Below are 22,749 nucleotides of genomic sequence, written 5' to 3' on the forward strand. Positions count from 1 at the left end.
CCTACCTGAGGTGAGCTGTGTCTGAAGGAAAATTGCCCTCCATGAGATGGGTGAAGATGTGGAGCAGTCAGATGAGAGTTCAGCAAGGAACAGGAAATATTTGCAGCTTTTTAGGGCATCCTTATAGGTTTTCCCTTGGAAGACCAGTACTTGATATACATATTTGTGTGCTGGAGCCTGGGCTGCACCAGGGCTCTGTATTTGGGTTGTCCAACACTGGCACAGCTAAGATCTGTGTTCAGATCCCACAGGGGCTACAGAGATCTCCTGTGTCACTCTGTTATCCTAGAGCTCTCCAGCTGCCAGAAGTTGTTTTCTAGCACTACCAAAATGCACCCAGGGAATGTGGGACTCTGTCTGCTTCATACATGGAGCAAATGCATTTTTTTTAAATTATAAAATCCTAGAATTACTTGAAATTTAAAATATCATCGAGTTCCAACCCCCTGCCATGGACAGGGACACCTTCCACTGTCCCAGGTTGCTCCAAGCCCCATCCAACCTGGCCTTGGACCCAGGAATGGGACAGCCATGACTTTTCTGGGCAACCTGATTGTACCCAATGACCAATATCATAAACCACAGATTTTTTAAGATTGGGAAAGACCTTCAAGTCCAATCATAAACCCAAATCTGCCAAATCCACCCCAAAACCGTGCCCCAAAATATCATTTTTGTGTACTTTCAATAGGAAAACAGGGTAAGAATGAAACAGTGTTCAAAAACTCTGCATTTTGCAACCTTCTGAGTAAAAATCTACATTTTGATGAAAGAGGAAAAGAAGGATAATGAATTATTAACAAGATTAATCTTCCTAATGTCCTTTGAGTTTTGTTCTTAGAACAAGCCAACTACTGCTTGAGAAATGGAAGCCTCCAACTTTTTAGTCGTGGCAGAAAAATTTTAACTTTCCATGTCTTTGAAGCTTGTTTTTTTTTTTTTTTAATTTTTAATTTTTACAGTATTTCTAGGCAATGGCATGGAAGTCCCCAGACATAATTCCAGCCCATTTAGGCAGAGAATGCTTTTAGTGATGCAAAGATGCTCCTTTTAAAAGTGTTGTTTTCCACCTACTCAGAGAGCCTACATGTGCAAAACTTTACTGGAAGTTTTGAAATTCTGTTATTTAGCCATCTTGGGTGAAAATATGTCTAACCTTGGCATTAACAGTTAAGTAGCATTATATATATTATTTTCCTGGCATGCCTTTCAGCTCTTGCAATCATGGATTTTAAAGCTGGAAGGGATCATGAGATTATTTTGTCAGTCTTTTTTGAATTACCTGTGTGCAAAGAACTTCCTGCAGTATTATTTGATGTATATTCAGCTCCTTGCATCATCCTTGCAACTGGGACCCAAAGCTGCTCTCAGATGCAGGCAGGATCACAGGGATTTTCCAGCCCCCATAGAAATAGGGGACAGGATTCCAGTGGAGAAGGGAGAGAGCTCCAGGTGTTCAGGGTCAGGACCATTCCCCTGCTCTTGCCCTCAGCCTGCACAGTCTGGTAAGGTCTTGTTTTCCTCCTGTTTGCAAAAATGACCCCAAATCTCTTGTGTGGTGGCCCAGGGACCAGAGTGGTTCTGCATCGTGGTCTGTGGGTCTGCAGGGAGGGAAGGGGACACCAAAGGAGCCAGGTGAGACCCCAGTCAGGGGTGTACAGGTGTGTTTTAGCTGCACCAGAGCAGCAAACAGCCTTGGGCTGGCTGTGGGTGGGAACATTTCATGGAATCCACAAGGTTGGGAAAGACCTCAAAGATTATCAAGTCCAACCTTGGACCAAATACCACCATGGCCATGTTGACTCATTTTTTAAACTCTTTTGGGGATGGAGACTCCACCACTGCCCTGGGCAGCCTGTTGCACTTAACCACTCTTTCATTCTTCCATGCTTAACCACTCTTTAAGTGGAGAAATGTTTTGTAATATCTGATCTGAACCTCCTTTGGTGATCCTTGAGGCTGTTTCCCATTGTTCCATCACGAGTTTCCTGGGGGTCCAGCCCCCACCTCACCACCACACCTTCCTTCAGGCCATTGTAGAGAGCAGTGAGGTCTCCCCTGAGCTCCCTTTTTTCCAGATTAAACACCCCCAGTACCCAGCAGCAGTTGGTGGATGCAACTGCCCAGCAAACCCATCTTGCCTCATTTAAGTATTTGGGAATAGAAGTCGTGTGGGATTTGGTAGATCAAAATGTTCTTGCTTTGGAGCAGCACCAATACCAGCATGGTCCAAAACACCACTGTTTGTAAATCTCAACCTGTATAAATTTACCCCAGGGTTGTTCCTGTAGGTCTCATGCCATTGTACAAACAGATCCCCAGTCACTGTGCTCAGCATGTTTGCTGATATTTTGGTTATTTTGTGTGTATCTTCTCTTTGACTAAGCACAGGTGACTGAGGGGTGTGTGCAAGCTTGCACCTGAGTGTGCCCATGTGGAGTTTTGTTTCTTTTTTTATGACTTGGGACTGTTAGACAGTGAGAAAAAAAAAAAAACAAAACAATTAACTTTTTAGTTAATATCTAGTGGCACCAGTACAGAGAATTTCCTCCTGAATATTCAAGCTTCTCCCCCCAGACATGCAGGCAGCACCTTTCTGAGGAAGGCACGTTTTAGAGATGCAATTCTCCTTACAAACTGCTTTTCTCTCTCAGTGTGCTCTAATTATAGAAACCTCGACGGCGTTTGTGCACGCACGGAGGTGGCAGCAGGAATTTCTGATAAAATCAACTCTCAAAGGAGCTGCTGCTCACTGCTCGGGCTGCTGGGCACAATGGGCTGGAGGAGAAGTGCTGATCGACCTCCTCACAGCTCTGGGGGAGGTTAAACCATCTCAAGTGTGGAATTAGCACAGCACAGGGAGTGGGAGATGAGAAGGAGTGAGGCTGCCAAGCTCCTGTTTCCACCTGTTTTGGAACTTCCCAACCAGGCTGTGAACTCATTGGAACTGGATGGGTGTTAGGGGTGATCCCCACCTTCTTGACAAACCTTCAAGAGCTTCAAGACATCTTTTCTTTGTGTCAGTGGGAGATATTTTCTGTTTTCAGGAGGAATTGGCTGCCATGACTTTTGCACACCCAGTGTGGTTTCCTCGGTGCTCTCCTTTACTTCATTCATCCAGTGAAGACCAGCAGTGGAGAATTTGACCTGCAAAGCATCTCCTTCCCCAGTAAATCTGTGTCCCACCTCATCTACATGACCTTTCTTGTGGTTGCCCAGTGGGTGGAGCAGGGATAACACCTGGGAGCTGCAACATGATGGGAAACCTGTGGCAGACAACTTCTGACCACTTAAGGATCAATGGTTGCCTCTGAAAAGCTCCATTTTACCTGTTTGAGCAGCAGGGTAAGACAGTTCTTGCAGATTGTTTTGCTGTCCCATGCCAGTCCCCTCTGAACAGGGATTTGGAAGGAAGGAAGGCAGGAAATGACCACGAAAGAATCACAGAATCATCAAGGCTGGGAAAGCTCTGAGATCATCAAATCCAGCCTTTGACTAGAAAATCATTGCACTCCTCCTCTTTGGATCTTCATCACTGTTTATTTTAAGGAAGAAGACGAATGGTCTGTTGAGGAGCTGTGGAGTGATGGAAGGTTGGGAGGAGCCTCTGGGGTTCATAAAATCCAAGGTCTCTGCTCAAGCAGGACCAGATGGATGGGCTGAAGTTGCTGTAGATGAACACAGGCCCTGGGGATGCACCATCCTGGCAGCAGAGATGGAGGCAATTTTGGGACCCCTCAGTTTCAACCTTCTCTTCCTAAGAAGCAGCAAGGAAGGAGTTTTTTCCCCAGGGAGGAATGTGGCAAGTCTCAGTCTCCCTGAGCTGCTTTGTGAGCTCTGCATGACAGCAGATGCTGCTGACTTCAAAAGTGATGGGTGGGAAAAGCAAGTGAGAGGCTGAGGGAAAGAAGAAAAGGAAAAGGAGGCAAAAGGAGGTAAAAGGACTCATAGAATAGGTTGGATTGGAAGAGAGTTTAAAGATCATCTGGCTCCAATCCCTGCCTTTGACAGGGAGTCCTTCCACTAGACCAGGTTGCTCAGAGCCCCATCCAGCTGCCTGTGAACATTTCCAGGGATAAAACACCCACAGCCTCCTGGGATGGGGAATGACATCCAAAATAGGTCCCCATTAGCTGGCCACTATTGCTTGTGGGTGGATGAGTCCCCTGTCCCAGCCAGAGGCTGTCCCCACCTTTTGTCCCCACCATTTAATGCTGGTGGATGCAAAACCAGCACAAGGGAATGTGGAGCAGGGATTTGGCAGCAGTCCTGTTCCTTCTGCTGGAACATTATATTTTCTTACTGCAGTCCCAACTTTGACAAAAATTCAGAGAGCCATTGCTGCCAACACCCTGCTCATGCATTCACATTTACTATTAATAGAGGTGTGCACAGAAGGGAATTCTTGTGTGCTGGAAATCAGGTGTTAACCCTTTTGTGGGAATTTGATTGGGAATTGGTGTGGGGAAGGGTTTGCTTTGGCCTCAGCTGCAGCAGCATGCTCAGGGATGTTGTGGCTGCCCCAGCCCTGGAAATGTCCAAGGTTGGATGAGCCTTGGAGCAACCTGGGATAGTGGAAAGTGTCCCTGCCCATGGCAGGGGTTGGGACTGGATGAGCTTTGAGATCCCTTCCAACCCAAACCATTCCATGATTCTGTGGTTCTATCACTTGTCATGGAATCAGTGTCAGAAAATTCCTGTAGCACTTGGCAAGAATGTTTGAAGAGACCTGCAGGAGGAAAAGAGACATGAAATAGTTCAAAATGGAATTTCTTGGGTTCTTTGACAGAATGACTTCCCTGACCCTAAAAGATTATTTGCCTTGGGAATCCTTGACATTTTCCAAAGGGACTAAAGGACTACTTCCAGTGGAGGTTGCACCTCTGCCTGAGCTTTGCTCTTGGAGCCAAAACCATTCAAATGTATTTTGGTTTCACCTCTTTGCTATGTCTGGTGCATGCATTTATGCATTTTTCTCTGCATGAGCAGTGGTGCTGGTACTCAGAAGGAGAGATGTAAATTATTTTTATTTACTTTTTAAGCTTTTCCTCCTGTTAGCTGCCAATTATGTTTCGAACTTGTCTGCAAATGGAAAAAAAAAAAAAAGAGAGTTGCACTAACTGAAGTATTTGAGGAAATCCCTCTTTTTTTTCTAATTTTCTTGTTATTTGTTGTTTTTTTTTAATATGGGCAAATTTTGAGAACACAGTATTTCAGTTCAAAATGTCAAAACATTTCCCTCTGAAAGCTTGTAAGGAGCTGCTCCAACTATGGTAAAAGGAGGAAAGAAAAAAAAAAAAAAAACAACTTTCAGCTGAAACCAGTTTACTGGGTTTGGCATTTGTATCTGTTGATCTAAACCAGAATGCTTCAGCTAATAAACCAGTTGTCTAAAAAATTTAACTCAGCCTTTTCTTCATCAGTTTCCTGTCACTTCCACTTTCTCATACTCATCAGTATCACAGTGCTGTGGAATTTTTTTTTTTTTTTTTTTTTTTTAGGCAAATACTTCAAGCCATATCTCAGTTTTATTTTGAAAGGAAGGGAGAAAGTCTGCGTTCAAGTACATAATGGAGTCTTTTCAATTAAGATGAAGAGCAGAATCTGGTCTGCAGATATTTAATGACTCATGTTGAGAATAAGAAACAGAGCAAAGTTCTGCTGAATTAAATGCGAAAAAATCCACTTTTTGTCTTTCAGCTGAAGGCTGAGCCCCAGTGCAGTGTAAATGCTGCTGGTTTACCCATGAGGAAGGATATTTTTGCTTTACAAAGGTCCATAATAATGTTTAATTAATGCTAACACCCATACAGTCCTTTTCTTTTCTTTTGTGTGCAAGTGTGGGCATAAAGCTTATTGTCCAAATCACATCACACGTGGAGAAATTACATTTCTTCTGTAGCTTTGCATAAACTTCTAAGGAACTTCTCTTTCATTTAAATTTCATTTTTATAACTCTGTCTTCTTAGGGCTGTGTTGCTGTGGTGGGTTAGAGGTTTCCTTGTACAGTAACAGCTCTGTGAAATTATTTTTTATCAGGGTGTGTATAGGGAGAATGGCTTTAGATTAGATATGAGTAAGAAATTCTTTACTGTGAGGATGCTGAGGCACTGGCACAGGTTTCCCAGAGAAGCTGTGGCTGCTGGAAGTGTTCAAGGCCAGGTTGGATGGAGTTTGGAACAACTTGGAATAGTGGAAGGTGTCCCTGCCCATGGCAGGGGGTTGGAAGAAGATGATTTTTATCATCCTCTCCAACCCAAATCATTCCACAACTCAATATTTCTGGAATTGTCTGTGGAATAGCAAAGTAATTTTTTTTTTCCTATGCAATGCATGGCAGTGAGATGATGTTCTCCTCTCCTCCTGCCTCGGTGGACGGGGACTGTTCCTGAGTGAATGTTCCTCTGTGTACAAAAAATGAAAGACCAATTCTGTAATGTTTCCCACATTGACCATTTCACTGTGATGAACAATAAAAGTAACTTGCTCAGGGTCTCAGAAATCAAAATTTGGTCCATGTGAACCCCAGGGAGAGGCAGCTCAGCCTATGCTTCCCTTGCTGTATTTTCCTTTCCAGGGAATAGCTACAGCAGTAGCCATGTAACAAGAACATTTTATGGCCATTGTATTGATCTTTGCTGCCCAGCTGCAGATTCCATGAGCTGTGGGTGACCAGATCTGCATAAAATGTCCCACAGAAACCAGCCCAGGAGAATTCCAGAAGCTCTGGCAGATGGCACTTCATCTTCCTGAGCAATGTATGGGGTCTGGTACATATGGATTATAAAACCCTGTATAGGTTTTATGATTTCTTCCAAAAGAGCTGATTCTTGGAGCCAGATGGTTCCTGTTATGGTTAATCTTAAGCAAACAAAAGTAATTTTCCTTCCTCCATTCAGTAAATGCTGAGAAGGTGTATAAAGTATTAGGCATAAATTAGCAGTATGGTTTTCTTATTTAAACATGTAAAGATTCCCAATAAATGGCAAGGGGTGCATTACCCTTTTTCACTTCTTTTTAAAATTTCTAATAAATTACCTTGCTCCTTTTTTTTTTTTTTTTTTCTTTGATGGAGAGTTGAAGCTCTCCAGAAAAGGAGGGAACTTTTACTCTGAGTTGGGAAATCTGCTCCAGCATTCACCACTTTGCCCATGCACAAACCTCTCTTTCCCATAGATGGGTTCCAGCTGTTGCATTGCTCCATTGCTATTTTCCATTGCACCCACTTTGTCTCTGTTTCAGTCATTTCTGCTGTCCTGTCATCCCAGTTCTCCCTTCATCTCTCTGGGGCTTTTAGTTTGTGAAAACTCTTCATGCAGGTCTCAATGACACTGCAAGGTCTCTCTGAGATTTTTGTTTTTACTTGGGAGCAATTTGTCTTCTGTGTCCTTGAAAAGGCCTGAAATTTAGGCAGTTAAGGAGGTTGTGAAGAGGAAGTAAATGGGAAGAAAAGTCATTTTCTACACTTGAAATTCTACAGCCTTGTGCTGCAACAAGTGTTGACTCTGGACCAAACTTGAGGCTCCAGTGTCACATTTACAAGGAGTGTAGAAATATCCATTAACCTGGATCATGGAATGATTTGGGTTGGAAAGGAGCTGAAATCATCCAGTTCCAACCCAGCCATGGGCAGGGACACCTTCCACTATCCCAGGCTGCTCCAAACCCCATCCAGCCTGGCCTTGGAAAATTCCAGGGATGGAACATTCAGTGTCCCATCCCAATGGGATGTGTTTGTTCAGCTGGAAAGTTGTGGCAAGGTAATATTTTCTAGGGTTTCTCTCTTTTATTCATAGGGCTGGTTTTTTTCTGCTACCACTGATTTGCATCACGTGGACTTAATGAGAAAAAAAAATCATCTCCATCTTGTCATTAATAGCCTGAATCTTTAAAAAGATATTTTCTAAAGCAATTAGTGCTGAGTTCATTAATAAGACCAGAAGAGAGGCTGATTAAGAGCCAGTTTAAAAATAAAAACAGTATTTTGTGATTTATATCACCAATAAATTTTTAAATAACGGCGTTTCAACAATATTTGGATTCTTCATCTTTTTTGCTGGCTCTTCTCACATTACACTCCCAACAGCTCAGGCAGTAAGTGTAAGATTAATCATTTCCACTTTGCTTTTCCAGTCAACTCCTTTACATTTTCACATCCTGCTGGTGCTGTTGTTTGTGTTTGCATTAACACAGGACTGCAGACTATCCCAGGAATATGGCAGTACAAACAAAACTTGCTTTCACTCAGGTTTTATTTATATCCTTGTACAGCATCAATATTAAAAAATGAAACAGCTATCAAATACCTTAAATTGCCTTTTTTTTTTTTTTTTTTTTTTTTGTAATGACTTAGGTATTCTTTTAAAAATACACACACTGCCTGCTTGTTTTTGCCACTGCTTTGGAGCATGAAGGAGGGAACATGATTAGACTGTACATCTTGGAAAGCAAGAAGCAATAGGATTTGATAGGGAAATTTCAAAAATTAATTGGTATTTTCCAGTACATTGATTTATTTCAATCAAAAATGAATTGTCCTTTTAACTCTATCCTAATCCACTACCAGAAAAAAAAAAAAAAAAAGAACCAAAAACAAAGTGGGTTTTTTTTTCATTTAAAAGGGACTTAACTGTGTCTTGGTAACACATCAGATTATGCAAAACCTTTTAAAGTTTGTCTCCCCGTTGCTTAAAAAATGAGAAAAACTCTTAATTGTAAAACTGTCCAACCAAAACCAAAATTTCCACACTGCCAGAATTAGCAGCTTCTAAATCCACTGCCCAGCTTTGCTCTGCATTTATTCTTCATAAAATTTTACTTAAAATCTGAAGTCTATTTTGCATTTAACCATCACAGAAAATCAACTTTTCCCCTAATTCTCCTGTCTGGAGCTGTGTGGATTCCTGTGGTGATAGTGGGAGTTCTCTGAATTACTCTGTTCATTTTGCAGAGGTCTGAGCAGGTGAAATGGGGCTGAGGACCCCACCAGCTCCTTTCCCATGGGCTGCCACCCTCACCTGACCTTCAAATCCCTTTTAGCCCCATGAAGTGATGGGATCTTTATTTTAGTAACATCCCTGTGAGTCTTTGACATTTCCTTCTACTAAACCAACAAGAGCTGCTGTTTTTGTTGTAGAAATTAAAAGCAGTGTGTTTGTTTTTTTGATTTTTTTGTGTTTTTTTTTTTTTCTCCATGCTGATTGGTTTATTTGTTTGTTTTTTATTTTTTTCTTTTAGCTTTTTCACTGCTGTCTAAGCAGGAGCACAGGATGAGAACAGGTTTTCTTGGCAGCATTAATGCAGATGTAGAGAATATCAGGTTTTGTACTGAAGGCTGATGTTACTAACATCTTTAACAAGCTTGAGAAGAAAAGAGTGAGAAGCACAAACTGTCACTTGCTGCTGGGAAAAAAATCTGATAATTTCCAGTGGTCTTGCCAAAGTAGGGAACTTGTTAAGAATAAAGTGGAAAAAGCTCTTAGGGTAGTAATGCAGCACAGTTTGTTGGTTGGTTGGGACTTTTTCTTGACTTTTGTTGGGTGTTTTCCTCCCCATCATGAGTTGGAAGCAGCATTCCTGCTCCATCTCAGCCCTTGGCTTTTACAAGAGCATAGCTCAGCCCCAGGGTGACCCCTGATGCCAACAACTTTCTCTTGAGCTGTTTCTGATCCTCTCTGGGATTCCTCTGCTCCTTGTCAAGACTGTACTTGCTGATTTTCTAGGATTTTCTGGTCATGGATTTTCTGTTCACAGGCAGAATCCTCCTCCAGAACTGGAGTGAATTTGGGCAGGGCTGTTAATTGCTCACGTCTGGGCACGTGGAAAATGTGATGTTCCCCAAGGAGGAGCCTCTGACTAGACCAGAAGTCAGTGCACCCTGTTTGTCTCTAGGAACAGCTTCTTCTCCTGGTGGACAGTTTGGATATTTCTCTTTATTTCCTTAATAGAACAAGGGTGGGTTTGGGAGTCTGGTTTTGACTACTGTGAGAAATTTGGAGAGGTACCCTCAGGAACATGGACCTAAAGTGGTTTGGCAAAGCTAAAATGAGTGGTTGGCACATTTCTCTGGCCATGGCAGGGGGCTGGAACTGGATGATCTTTAAAGCCCCTTCCAACCCAAACCATTCTGTGATTTTAACACAGCTGCAGATTTCTTGGCACACTCCTACATGGGCTGAGCTCTGGCACTGCCTGTGCTGTCCTGGACACACCAAGTGAGGTGCTGTTCACCAGAGAGTATTTTCCTTTCTTCTTCAGCAGTTTGTCATTAGCATATATGCTAAAGATGGAAACTAAAGCAAAGGAAAACATCTTAACCAGAAATAATGCAAAGGAAACCTGATTGAATCTTGATTGCACTGTGAAAAGATAATTAATCATAGAACCATAGAATGGTTTGGGTTGGATGGGAACTTCAAAATCATCTTATTCCAACTCACTTCCCACTAGATCAGGTTGCTCAAGGTCCCACCCAACATTTTTTTGAACACTTCCAGGCTGACACATCCGCAGCTTTTCCTGGCAACTTGTGCCAGTGCCTGATAAATTTCTAATGTTTCCCAATGTTTCCTAATGTTTCCCTTTCTCTTTGAAGCATCTCTTGGGCACACAGAGATTTGTATTTTTGGTGCTGCGTTTGGAGTAGCATGGGGTGGTTTCCCTCATGGGGAGGATGGGAATATGCCAAAGCACTCCTGGGTTTAATGTTCCTTCCAATTGGCTCAGGACAAAAATCATCTCTTGGCTGGTTTCAATGGAAGTGCAGGAATTGTGTGCAGCCTTTTTCCTCAGCTAGGTTGTGAAGCACAAAGTTTCTAAATTCTTTAAATTCTTTAATTTCTGCAGTTTAGACTTTTACTGCTAATTAGTGCTCACCCTCTACCTTCTTGAATTCCATCAGGGATATTCTCCATGGCTGCACTGTCCCTTGCAGTGCTCCCTGTGCCACCAGGGCACTGACACTTGCCAAGCTGCAAAGTTTTGGTCTCTCTTCCCCAGGCCTCACCTACATGGAAAACTTTTGCCTGTCAGCATTTTTCCTTGTCTTCCTAGACTTTCCTAGGCACTGCATTTATTATTTCTCTCAGAAACATGTATTGTATCTATATTCAAGGCTTCTTTTGTATTTTATTTGCTAGGCTTTTCCAAGAAAGAGCTGTGCTGCACTCCAGTTAAAACTTACAAGCTCTACCAGGAACATTTGTTCTGGGTTAGTTACCATGCACTTACTTCTATGGGAACATGTTTATTAAGCATTAATTTAGAGGCTTGGAAAAGGTTTAGGCATTGAAACTATTTCAGAGAGCCCAAGCCAAAAATGGGACCCTAGGAGGGGTCCTTGCCAACCTGAAATGATTCTTCCTGCCTGCTTTACCTCCTTGGTCTTATCCACTTGTTGAATTTAGGCCCTGAACTTAATTTGGGTTAGAGATTATGAAGCCTTTATCTCCTCTGGTCAATTTGCTGTAGCTGTGGTAGGATTAAAAAAAAAAAAAAAAACCACAATCTGTTCTATGGAAGCAGATGTGTTGGTTTTACTTTCATTTTCTCTGTAATTTTTCTGGGGGTTTATCTGGTGAGGAAAGTTTATCTTGTGTAGGGAAAGGCTGAAGTGGAGGGGCAGGCACTGATCTCTCCTTTCTAGGGACCAGTGACAGGACCTGAGGGAATGGCCTGAAATTGTGCCATATATCAGAATATTAGGAAAAGGTTTTTCACCCAGAGTGTGGTTGGGCACTGGAACAGTTTCTCAGGGCAGTGGTCACAGCACCAAGCCTGTCTGAGGTGAAAATTTTGGACAATGCTGTCAGACACATGATGTAATTCTTGGGATTGTCCCCTTCAGGGCCAGGAGCTGGACTTGAGTGATCCTTGTGGGTCTCTTCTAACTCAATAAATTATGATTTTTGGTTTTCCCTTAAGGAGAGGAGGAGAAGGCAAGTACTTTGCTACTTAACATCTCTCCCTTTTAGATGGGTGGGGTGAAATGCGTTCTTCCAGCTGAGAAGAATTTTACCTTCATTTCTAAAATCAGGAAAAATGTATTTTGTACACTTATGAGAACTTGGACAAATTAGGAAGATGATTAAAAAAGGAAAAAAAAAAAAAAAAAAAAGAACAGGAGTTTATAAGTGTTAATGCAAACAGAGACCTTGAGTTAACCCGCAGGGAATTGAATTCTTGAGCACACTGACCCTGCTGTGTGAGGAAGGGTTTGAGGGAGGATTGGTGCAAATACCAGCTTCATCCCAATTTTTACACCTGTTATTCCACAGGTCCCTCTCTTTGTGCTGTGGTCATGCTGAGGCCTTTTGGAAAAATCTGTAGCAAAGAGCCTCAGAGCTTTTCCATGAGAAACAGCCTCACATTTCCCAACACTGATGAAAATCACATTGCCTGATGAGTGTGATTTTTGCTTACATTTCCCTTTATCACTTATTTCACTCAAATTTCATCAGCAGGAAATAAAACCTCCCAAGCTTGCACACCAGGAGCAGCTTCACATTACACATGATGCTGCTTCTTTCCTTCTCTTCCATTTCCTTTTCTATTTTAAGCTTGCTGTTTTGAGAAAAGGATCTTTTGTTCAAACACATCCTTGGCCAATCCTGTCCTGGTGTTTGTTGGAGCTTTTTTGGACCAGTTTCAACAGGAGAGCAGAGGTGATGAGGAGAATCAAGGTTCCTGTGGTTTATATGAAAGGGGAAGGCAGTAGAAGAGACAAAGGGCTGTGTGGAACAGGGTGTCTTGGGCTGCAATACAGGATGTGGCCAGAAATGTGAATTCTGTCACCATCCATTGAAGCTGGGTGGGGCAGTGACCCTTGTCTCCATGGCACATATTATCTGCTAATGGGCCATCTTTAAACCAGCTGGGGCAATCATCTTTATCTTTCCCACAACCCATCCTCCCTCCAGGAAGATATCATCTGCTGCTGGCCCATTGAGTCCCACTGTGTGACTGATAAAATTACATCATCCCACTGGGAGATGCTCCAGCCAGGGGAGGAGCCAAGCCTTTCCTACCCAGATAAAAACTGAGATTTGGAACAGCAAGTTATCCAACTTCCCACTGGATTCCAGAGGAACACTGGACCTTTCCACATCATCCCTGAACCTTCAGAGGAAACTGCACCTTCTACAGGAGCACTGCTCCAGCTGAACCACATCTGCCACTGCAGGAGGATGCAGCCACCATTGAATGGGACTGCTGCCAACACCCTGACTGACTGACAGGGTGTCAGGCTGTATTCTGACTCTGTCACTGTTTTGGGATTGTTCTTTGTAATATTGTATTTCTGTTTTCATTTTCCTAGTAAAGAACTGTTGTTCCTTATTCCTCTATCTTTGCCTGGGAGCCCCTTAATTTCAAAATTATAATAATAACTTGGAGAGAGGGGGTTTACATTCTCCATTTCAAAGAGAAGCTCCTGCCTTTATTGACACCTGTCCTTCACACCAGGACACATGGGATCAGACACCAGAGAATCCACCCTGGGAAATTGTTGAGTACTGGGGACTAAAGGACTTGTCTGGGGTGGGTGTAGATGTCTGTGTTTCCACCACTTCTTGCTTGTTTTCTTTAGCATTTTCTTCCTGACGTGACAACCTGCTTCCTTTCCTTTACTTTGTTTTGTCCTTGGCCTCCTTCACCTTCTTCCACCTTTTCACTTTTATGCCAACTGCTGTGCGAAAAACTAAAAGATATGAATTTACCATTTTTTTTCTCCTGAGCAAATATCTTTTCCTCTCTGTCCAGCAGCCAAAAATCAATTTCTTCCTCTCCCTCCAGTTCATTTTGCAGTGCCAGAGGCACAAGGTTCTCATTGTTGATCTCAGTCTTTGATAAGGAATTATTCTCTTGGATATTTCTATGGAAAGGAAGGAATTGAAGCTTTGCAATGGCTTGAGTGGTCCTGGAGGAGGAACAGGGTTCTGGGTGGGTGAGACTCATCCCTTCAGCTGGGCTGGGAAAGGGTTAAACCACAGGGCTGGGTGTGGTGGGGTTTAATCCATGCTGGTAAACTGAGGATTTGAAATCAGAGGGAGCAGGTTTTCCTGCCTGCTTTTTTACTCCTTGAAGGTGTTTCATGGTAGAAAAGAGGAGTTTGGAGACCAAGTAACTTTCTGTGGGAGTTTCTCTGGCAAAGGATGATGCTGTAACTTCAGCTAAAGCTTTCAAAGGAGAGAAGCTGCAGCAAATCTGTGACTGTCTTTAACAGACCACAGATATAATTCTGGGTGGTGCTTTGGCAATTTGAGTTGCTTTTCCACAGCCACATTAGGTATTGTAAGTAAGAAAGATCAAATTCTTGTCCTGGATTTTGTCTTTTTTACCAGTTACTTTAATTACTGCTGCTTCTTCTCTACAACTTTTAGGTTATTTTGGATTTGCTGCAAAATTGAGTTCAGGGATGGAATTGACTTCACCTGGCTGCAGAAAAGCCATTAGGAGCTCCAAATTAGTGTGAAATAATTAATAGGAAAGGAAGATTAACGTGGCAAACACGGGCACTTTTCATTAACATTAAGCTCCTGTAGGTTCCTTTACCACCTGTGTTGTCCTGGACCTCCATTAATGTCCCTTTGGACATTAATTTTACCCAAATCACTCAAGACAAGACCTTATAAGCCTGGTCAGGCAGTGTATTTAGCTTGTCTTGAAGAGGGACTGAGAGAAATTCCTGCTGGGATTTCTCCTTCCCCACCACAGCTGCTGGTGCTTGGAGCTGTTGACTGTCCCAGGGATGCCCAGGGGCAGCAGAATTATTTTCTCCCTCCTGAGCAGGACTGGGGGAAGCAGCCCATGAGTCCTTGGGCTCTATTTTGCTCCAAGCACAGACACCACATCCCTCCACTGGCCAGTCCTGGTCCAGAGCTGTCTCCTGTAGACAGAACTGTGATGAATTAAAGATTATAATTGCTGTGAATCGTGGGAAGTGATGCACTCTGAGTGTTCTCTGAAACAGTGGTTGCAAAAATCATGTCTAAGCCTTGCATGGAGTTTTAAGCTTCTCAGCTACTCCTCACAATTCCCTGAAGGGAGATTGCAGCCAGGCTGGGGTCTGACACTTCTCCCAAGTAGGAGATGGTAGGAAAAGAGGAAATGGCCTCAAGACACACCAGGTGAGGTTTGTACTGGATATTAGAACAATTTCTTCAATAAAAGGGTCATCAGTCATGGCAACAGGGTGTCAGGGGAAGTGACTGAGTCACCATCCCTGGAGATATTTGGAAGATGTGTAGATGTGGCACATGGTTCAGTGGTGGATTTGGCAGTGCTTGGTTAATGCTTGGATTCAAAGGGGTTTTTTCCAACCTAAGTGATTCCATTATTCAATTTCCTTTTTCTTTCTTTCTTTTTTTTTTTTTTTTTCTTTTTTTCTTTCTTTTCTTTTTTTCTCTTTTTTTTTTTGCACTGATCCAGAGTGTGACAGGTAACACAGAGGTCTAGGATGCCACCCCTGCATAGCAGATGGGTGTGAGATGATGTTGCTGGATTTAAACTTGCTGCAGCCTCACAGATTTTTGCCCAGAGGAAGAAATTTCTGGGATAAAACTCCACACCCAAATCACAAAGTTCCTGGAGGTCCCACTCACAGCTGAGGTCTCCCCCTGCAGAGTGTGCATTGACACTCTTTGTTTTGGCACAGCAGGTATTGAAAGGTTCTTTTTTTCTTTTTTTCCCCACCTGGGTGCCTGTGGGGCTTTTCAGGTAAAGGAAAGAAGAATTAAATAGGCAAATATCAGAAATTCTAGCTAGCTGTTGCTGCTTTAGGAAGTGGTTGGTGGGGTTTGAGTGACCTGGTCTGGTGGAAAATGTCCCTGATATTTAAGGTCTCTTCCCACCCCAAACATTCTATGATTTCTATGAATAAAAATAAATATAACAGCAATAAATATAGCAGGGATCACAATATGTTAGGCAGAGAGGAGGTTAAACTGATAGCAGAGGACATTGGGCTGTCCTGGAATCCAGGGGGGTTTTGCTGGAAAAATAAATGAGGAAAATAAATGGAAACAGTGCAAATGTTTATTAGAAAGGCCCAGTTAAGAAGTAAAGGAGAAACCATTTACATGTGGGACCCTTTAACCCATCCACTGCAAAGCCTTCACAGCCTTGAGGACCCACAGTGCAAATAAAAGTCATTTTCTCCCAGCTGTGGCCCTGAACTCTGTGTGTCAGGGCATGTATTTAATGCATAACATCATTTAATGCATATCAGGAACCTCCCAATCCTTCTTGGGGAATCATAATATTTAACTATTCACTTGATGTAATCAAAGATGTTTAATTTTTTATCAGACTTCACTTCCACTTTACTTCCCAGACTTGGTTTTTCTTCCTTGGCTTGGTAGTACAGAGGCAGTTTTGCTTTGCTTTCTGCTGCTGTTTTTAAATTGTTCCTCTTGTCTGCTTGAACTGCTGCATCCTCCATGAATAGTTACAACATCTCAGCTTGATGTGTTGAAGCTTGAAATTGGAGTAGTTAAAACAGCCTCCTTGTTACTATTTCCTTTTCTTTTGCAAAATAAAAACAAAATAAAAGCCAGAACTGGCAGCATGCTGTGACATGAAATAAAAGTCCAGGGGCAGGAAACTGCAAGCCAGATACAGCACAATTTTCTCAGAAAAAAAACATTCTCCATGAATTGCATTTTCAAAGTAATTGTTTGGAAATTTTGGACAAAGGTTTCAATTGCCTTGCTATTTTTTTTTGTTTTGTTGATTTTTTTGTTTTGTTTTGTTGTTTTTGTTTTGTTTTTTAGGGTTTTTTTAGATTTAATTTGCTTTTTTTTAGGTGTGAGTGTGATTGTGGGTGCTGTTATATGGTGTGGGCTGAGACACCTTTGAGGAGGAGCTCATAACCTCACAGTCCTCCTCCATTTAAATAATTTTGACTACAATGAGTACATGGGTGCTTAAAAATTAATTATTTCCATGACTTCAATGTATGATCCACATTGTGTCTGTCCCATTAGGGAGCTGTGGCACAGAGTGAGAAAACTGGTCTCCCACCAATAAATATAAATAAATGTCACTCTCCCATGTTAGCACCTGAATTTTTTGGGTCATTTTTAACTTGCCCACTGTTACAGCAGCATCTTCACTGTCCTGGTGGTTCTGGGTTTGTTGTCCAGTGCATTTTCCATCACCAGGCACTGTGTGAAACTGCATCAAACCACCTGGGCTACATTTCTGCAGCAAGGAGGAATCTACATCCCCTTTCAAAGCACCATCCCCCTTCCAAAGTCATTGGTGGTGTATTAACACAATTTTTTTTTTGTATTAACACAATTTTTTCCTGTTTTTTCTCTTCACAGCCACCCAGATTGATCCCAGTGAACTGCAGGAACTTTTTCAGGAGACTTCAGCCAACGTCTTCCGAATTAACTCCAATGGTGTGTAAAATGAAAGGTTTCCTGGTGTGTTCTGTGCTGTCCTGCTGATGATTCCTGTGCATGGGCATGGCCCCTGGCAGCTCCCCTTGTCAGGGAGCAAATATTAATGCAGCTTTTCTGCTGCTGCATCTCCTGAGCAGCAGCACATGTCCAATACACAGCTCCTTATAAGATGCAAAAATATTCCACCATATGTTCCATCCAACAGGCACAGATATATTCCAGTCCTTGCTGAGACCACATCCTTTTTCTATTTTTAATTGTGTCATCTGTTACAATAGAGAGCTAGAGCTCAGAAAGGTGGAACAAGCCAGGCTCATTTTCAAATGCTGTGCTCAGAGGCTGCCACATGAGCTTGCAAAACATCCATCTCCCTTAGAAAAACACCAGCAGCAAAACTCTGCTGTTCTTCACTCTCTAGTTTGGGCAGGGGTGCTATTGCTGCTCTGATCTCCCCAGCCCCTAGAGATGCAGAGTCCTCTCTCCTTTGAAACAAGCTCTGGCTCATCAGTTTTGTTGGGCTAGGCTGGAGGAATTCATCTTGCAGACAGATAGAAACTAACATTGCTGAGTGGAAGGGAATGCCATTGTAGCCCAGTTCTAAAACACACCAGTGTCAGGGATCTGAAATTATCAGTGTTGATTTTACAATAGACTTTGAATTGCTTTGGAATTACCTGGACAGCTTCTGTGTCTGTTCTTTCTGTGTCTTGGGTGACAGAGAGGCCTGGCCCAGGTGTAGGAAAAGGATTTTAGTGCCTCCTTATTTGTGTGATTCTTCCCCAGTGTGTCCCAGGGTGGAGCCCTGGTCGTTGTAGCAAGGATGGGAATTAAAAACTTCAAAAATGTAGATGTCTACTTTTGATGAGTTGTGTGTGCTCCATCTGCCAGGAAAATTCAAGCACCAATTTTTCTCTAACTGCAAGGGATTAGTCACTCTTGTATTGGTGACACACATCCCATATAAAAAAGGGATTATGGCCACTGTGGGAACTTGCACCTCCCAGCTGGCACTTGGCTTGCAGGTGAGTGAACAACCACACCATGACACACACAAAGACCTGCATTAACACCCATTTTGGCTGCTCCAGCATCAATAGTTTTAATTTGACAAAGCCAGTGATGAATGGTGGTAGCACTTCAGTTTCCAAACTGAAACTGTGCAACCTCCTCTGAGTCTGTGTGGGCTGTTCTTGTCCAAACTGGCCAGGTTAGGGCTGACTTGATGTGCCCCTGTGCTTTAATCACAGCTCCATCTATGGTGGAGTTTATCCTGAGAAAATCTAAAGGTGAATGACACATCTCTTTCGAAATGCCACAACCCCATTTCTGTTTTCATTCTCTGTTAGAATTGCCTTAACCCCTTCAATTCTTGTTTGGCAACCTCTGTTGTTGTTATTTCTCCTCTTGAGATGGTGATGATGTGTTTCCTCTTAAGAGTTGCCTGAATTGAGTGCTCTGTGAAGCAGATAATGATAATACCTGCACTTAAAACTATTTTGAAAATATTGAGAGGGTGCAGAGAAAAGCCAAAACTGTTTGACGCCTGAAAATGAGACTTTAAAATTCATGGCATCCAAATTTCTGTTTGAGACATCTAAGAGGGCTCAGTCATGGTGTGTAAGTACCTGTCAAGGAAGAAAGACAGCAAGGGGCTCGTTAATCTATGGTTCTCACACAGAAGGAGATCAGGAGATAGGAGCTAAAGCTAAACAAATTCAATCCTCTGGATGAGGATAAGCAGCCATTAGAACTGCTTATGGAGGGGGCTTGATGGATTTGGCTTTGCCACAAACCTTTAAATCAAGATTCAAATGTGCTTTTTATAAGATATACTTTAGTCCAGCTGCAGTCCACAGTCTTGATGTGGGAGTGATGGGACAACATTTTATGGGAGGAAATCAGATTGGAAAATCAGAATTGTTCTCTCTGGCTTTTAAAATCTATGAATCAATGAATCTATAATGCCTTTTAGAGTGCTTTCAGGTTGCAGAAATGCCCATAAGATACTCTACTGTTGTTGCTCTGTTCACTACCCATATTATTTTTTGTCTGACAAAATCAGTTTCATTCAGTTTATCTTTTATAGCCTTTCCCCCAAAAAGTGGTTAGAGATTTTTCAGGAGAAGGCTGCTGAGTGTACTGCCAAGATTTGGCACAGCTAATTCACTTTAGGTAAAGAACTTTTTAGTGTTATAAAATGGGGAAGAATGTCCATTATTCTTTCTGTACCCTGAAGTCTCTTCAGTAGACTCAGGAATCTCTGACTTGTAGCACAGAAAATGAGTCAGTGATGTTTGTGTAGCACCACACAGGTGGCTGAGAAGGAACAGGCAGCTACCTTCCAGATGCTGACCAGATGATGAGGTTACTCCTTTTGAGCTGGGCATGGTGTGCTGAACACCCTGCAAAATGCATAAATCCTATCACAGCTCCTCTTTCCCTCCTTTTCCTGGCTTGCTGCAGACTCTCTGGGATTTTCAGGGTCCCTGTTGTGTTTGGAGATCTAACCATGCACCTGAAATGTTCTTCTCCCTTTTGGGGTGCTGAAGAGAATAGAACCATGGAGTCATAGAATCATTAAGGTTGGAAAAGACCTCCAAGATCTCCAAGTCCAAGCTTTGACTGAATGCACCAAGGCCACTAAACCTTGGGAAGTGCCTTGTTGGTTTATTTTGAGCACTCCCAGGAACTGTGATTTCACCCCTTCCCTGGCCAGGCTGTTCCAAGCTGTCAGGAGTTGGCCATGTTATGATTTTGTTGTTTAGATTCTAAAAATCCCATGTTGTGGCCAATCTCAGCAATACTTTTTTACGTCCTTGGGGCTATTTTTAATGAAACAAGAAGTAAACTTTGTACCAGGATTTTAAAGCACCATTGAATCTTACTGAGTAACACTGCAGAAGTAATAAACACTGTGTTCTTTGCCCTTCTTTGCTGTCCTTATTCCTTTTACAGAATTCAGAGCCTTTGAGGTGGTTTAAATTCTTCTTGGGGACTTCAGGACTTGCTTCCTGACCAAGGGGGATTTTATAGCTGTGAGTTGATTGTGATTATTCTCACCTATAAATTCTTCCTGCTCCCTTTTTGTGCCCTGAAAATGGAAATCTTCCTTATTTGTTGAATAAAAATCTTATCCAGCACAGCTGGTTCTGTTTATTTGCTACTGGATCACTCTCCTGCTGGGTCATGACTTAATAAAACTTTTTAAAATGCCATCTCTTATAGAAGTGTGAAGGGGTAGAGGGAGACTTTTCCTAATCTTTCCAGCTGCTTTCTTTCTCTTAATCTTTTGGAGCTGTCCCTGATGAAAATGGGGAAGGTTCATAGAATCACAGAGTCATAGAATGGTTTGGGTTTGAATGGACCTTAAAGGTCATCTTGTTTCAACCCCCTGCCATGGGCAGGGACATCTTCCAATAGACCAGGTTGACTTTTTTGCTTAACTTTTGCAACTTTCCTGTTTTGGTGGGGTTTTTTTGTTGTGCTTGTTTGTTTGTTTTGTTTTGTTTTGTTGGGTTTTTTTTTTTTGTTTTTTTGTTTTGTTTTTTCTTTGTTTTGTTTTTGTTTTTTGGGTTTTTTTTGTTTTGTTTTTGTTTTTTTTTAATGTAGTTGATTTTTATATCAGGACACAAAAAGGAGCTCAAATACTGCCTGCATTTGTCTCATTTATGGCTTTTTTCTTTCACCTATACTTTTATCAAGAGTTAGCTTTTTTTGACTTTTTTTTTTTTTTCTCTTTTCATGTGCAGCTTTTAGCTGTCTCTTAGTAAGTATCTTATAAATAAGTGCAACAAATAGCACTCCTAAATGGAGATGCTCTGGTGCATCTTGTCTGATCAGTGGAGGATATACTGGAGGAATCAGACCTGTGCTGGCCAGATGGAGATCCTGAACTCTCTAATGGGTCTCTTGCCTCTCTAATTCCTGCTCCTCACTCATTAATGAGTGCCCATAACAGGCTGGTGCCATGTGCAGTCCCATTACCTCAATCTTGAAGGCTGAGCAAAGGATTTTTCTGTGTCCCTCTGGTGTGATAGAGTCTCCATTGCCACCTCAGGATGGTTTCTTATCCCCCATTGATTTAAGGGTTGCAATGGCACAGGCAGCTGGGGGCCAAGCTCTCAGTGTGGTAAATCAGTGCAGTCCAACATCACTGATGCCTTGTGAATGTGGCTCATTCTGGAGGACTTGCCTTTTAAAAACAAAAAAACAAGACACTTAAAATAAGATTCCTGTTTTGAGAATGGCTTCACACTTCCCTTGATCTTTTGCTCCTCCTGTCAAATTGCTGCTCACATGACCAGGACTGGTAAATTGAGAGAGATTTTTCACATCCAGCACAGAAACTGCAGAGATTTTGATTAATTCATTCTTGGTCAAAGCAGGTTAGATTTAGCCCAGAGTAACTCAGATTTAATTACAGAATCATAGAATGGCTTGGGTTGGAAAGATCACTTGGTTCCAAGCCCCTGCCATGGGCAGGGACACCTTCCACTGTCCCAGGTTGCTCCAAGCCCCATCCAATCTGGCCCTGAAACTTTCAGGGATGGAGCAGCCTCAGCTTCTCTGGGAAATGTGTGCCAGGACCTCCCCACCCTCACAGGGAACAGTTTCTTCCTAATATCCAATCTGAGCCTGTCCTCCATCAGTGTAAATCCTCTCCCTCTTGTTCCATCCCTTCATGCCCTCATCCAGAGCTCCTCTCCAGCTCTCCTGGAGCCCCTTTAGGCACTTTAAGGTGCTCTGAGTTCTCTCTGGAGCTTTCTCTTCTCCATGCTGGATAATCCCAGCTGTCCCAGCCTGGCTTCAGAGCAGAGCTGCTCCAGCTCTGTGATCCTTGGCCACCTGGATTTTCTTCAGGAGGTCAACATCCTTCTTGATCTGGGTGCTCCAGAGCCCCAGTCCAGGTGGAGTCTCATGGGAGGAGAGTAGAGAGGGAGAATCACCTTCCCTGAGCTTCCTCTCTTAATGCAGTCCAGGATACTTTTGGCTTTCCTGAGATTCTCAAACTCACTCTGGAGTCTCAGTCCTGCTGTTTTCCAGATAAGAGCTATATCAAATGGAAACCTTTGGTTCCTCCAGAGTGCATATCTTGTCATTTTGGGACAACTGATATTTATTTAGTTGTCTAAATGCTATGTTTGAATTGGAATATTAGGTGAAATTATTGTATAAGAACTTAATTGCAGATGACGTTCTCATCTAACTGACAAACTCTTTCCTCACCTCTTGCATTCATGTCTCATATTCTTTCCACCTTTTTGTAGGTTTTCCAAAATGCTGAATCTGACACTCCTGGGTTTCCCTCAGTGTGAAATGGCATGAGTGTGAAGTCTTGAACTGT

General features: G+C 42.5%; 1 protein-coding gene across 9 annotated transcripts in view; it reads left to right on the forward strand.

Moving 5' to 3' along the window:
* Positions 1 to 22,749, forward strand: part of TSNARE1 (t-SNARE domain containing 1) — a 448,668-nt gene that overhangs the window by 130,171 nt on the left and 295,748 nt on the right. For all 9 annotated transcript variants that reach the window (XM_056484958.1, XM_056484963.1, XM_056484964.1 and 6 more), the window contains one exon: positions 17,325 to 17,402. In XM_056484958.1, the coding sequence (XP_056340933.1) occupies positions 17,325 to 17,402 (78 nt within the window). The remainder of the gene's footprint in view (positions 1 to 17,324; positions 17,403 to 22,749) is intronic.

This window comes from Oenanthe melanoleuca, chromosome 2 (assembly GCF_029582105.1).
Source record: "Oenanthe melanoleuca isolate GR-GAL-2019-014 chromosome 2, OMel1.0, whole genome shotgun sequence".
In the NCBI taxonomy this organism is placed as follows: domain Eukaryota; kingdom Metazoa; phylum Chordata; class Aves; order Passeriformes; family Muscicapidae; genus Oenanthe; species Oenanthe melanoleuca.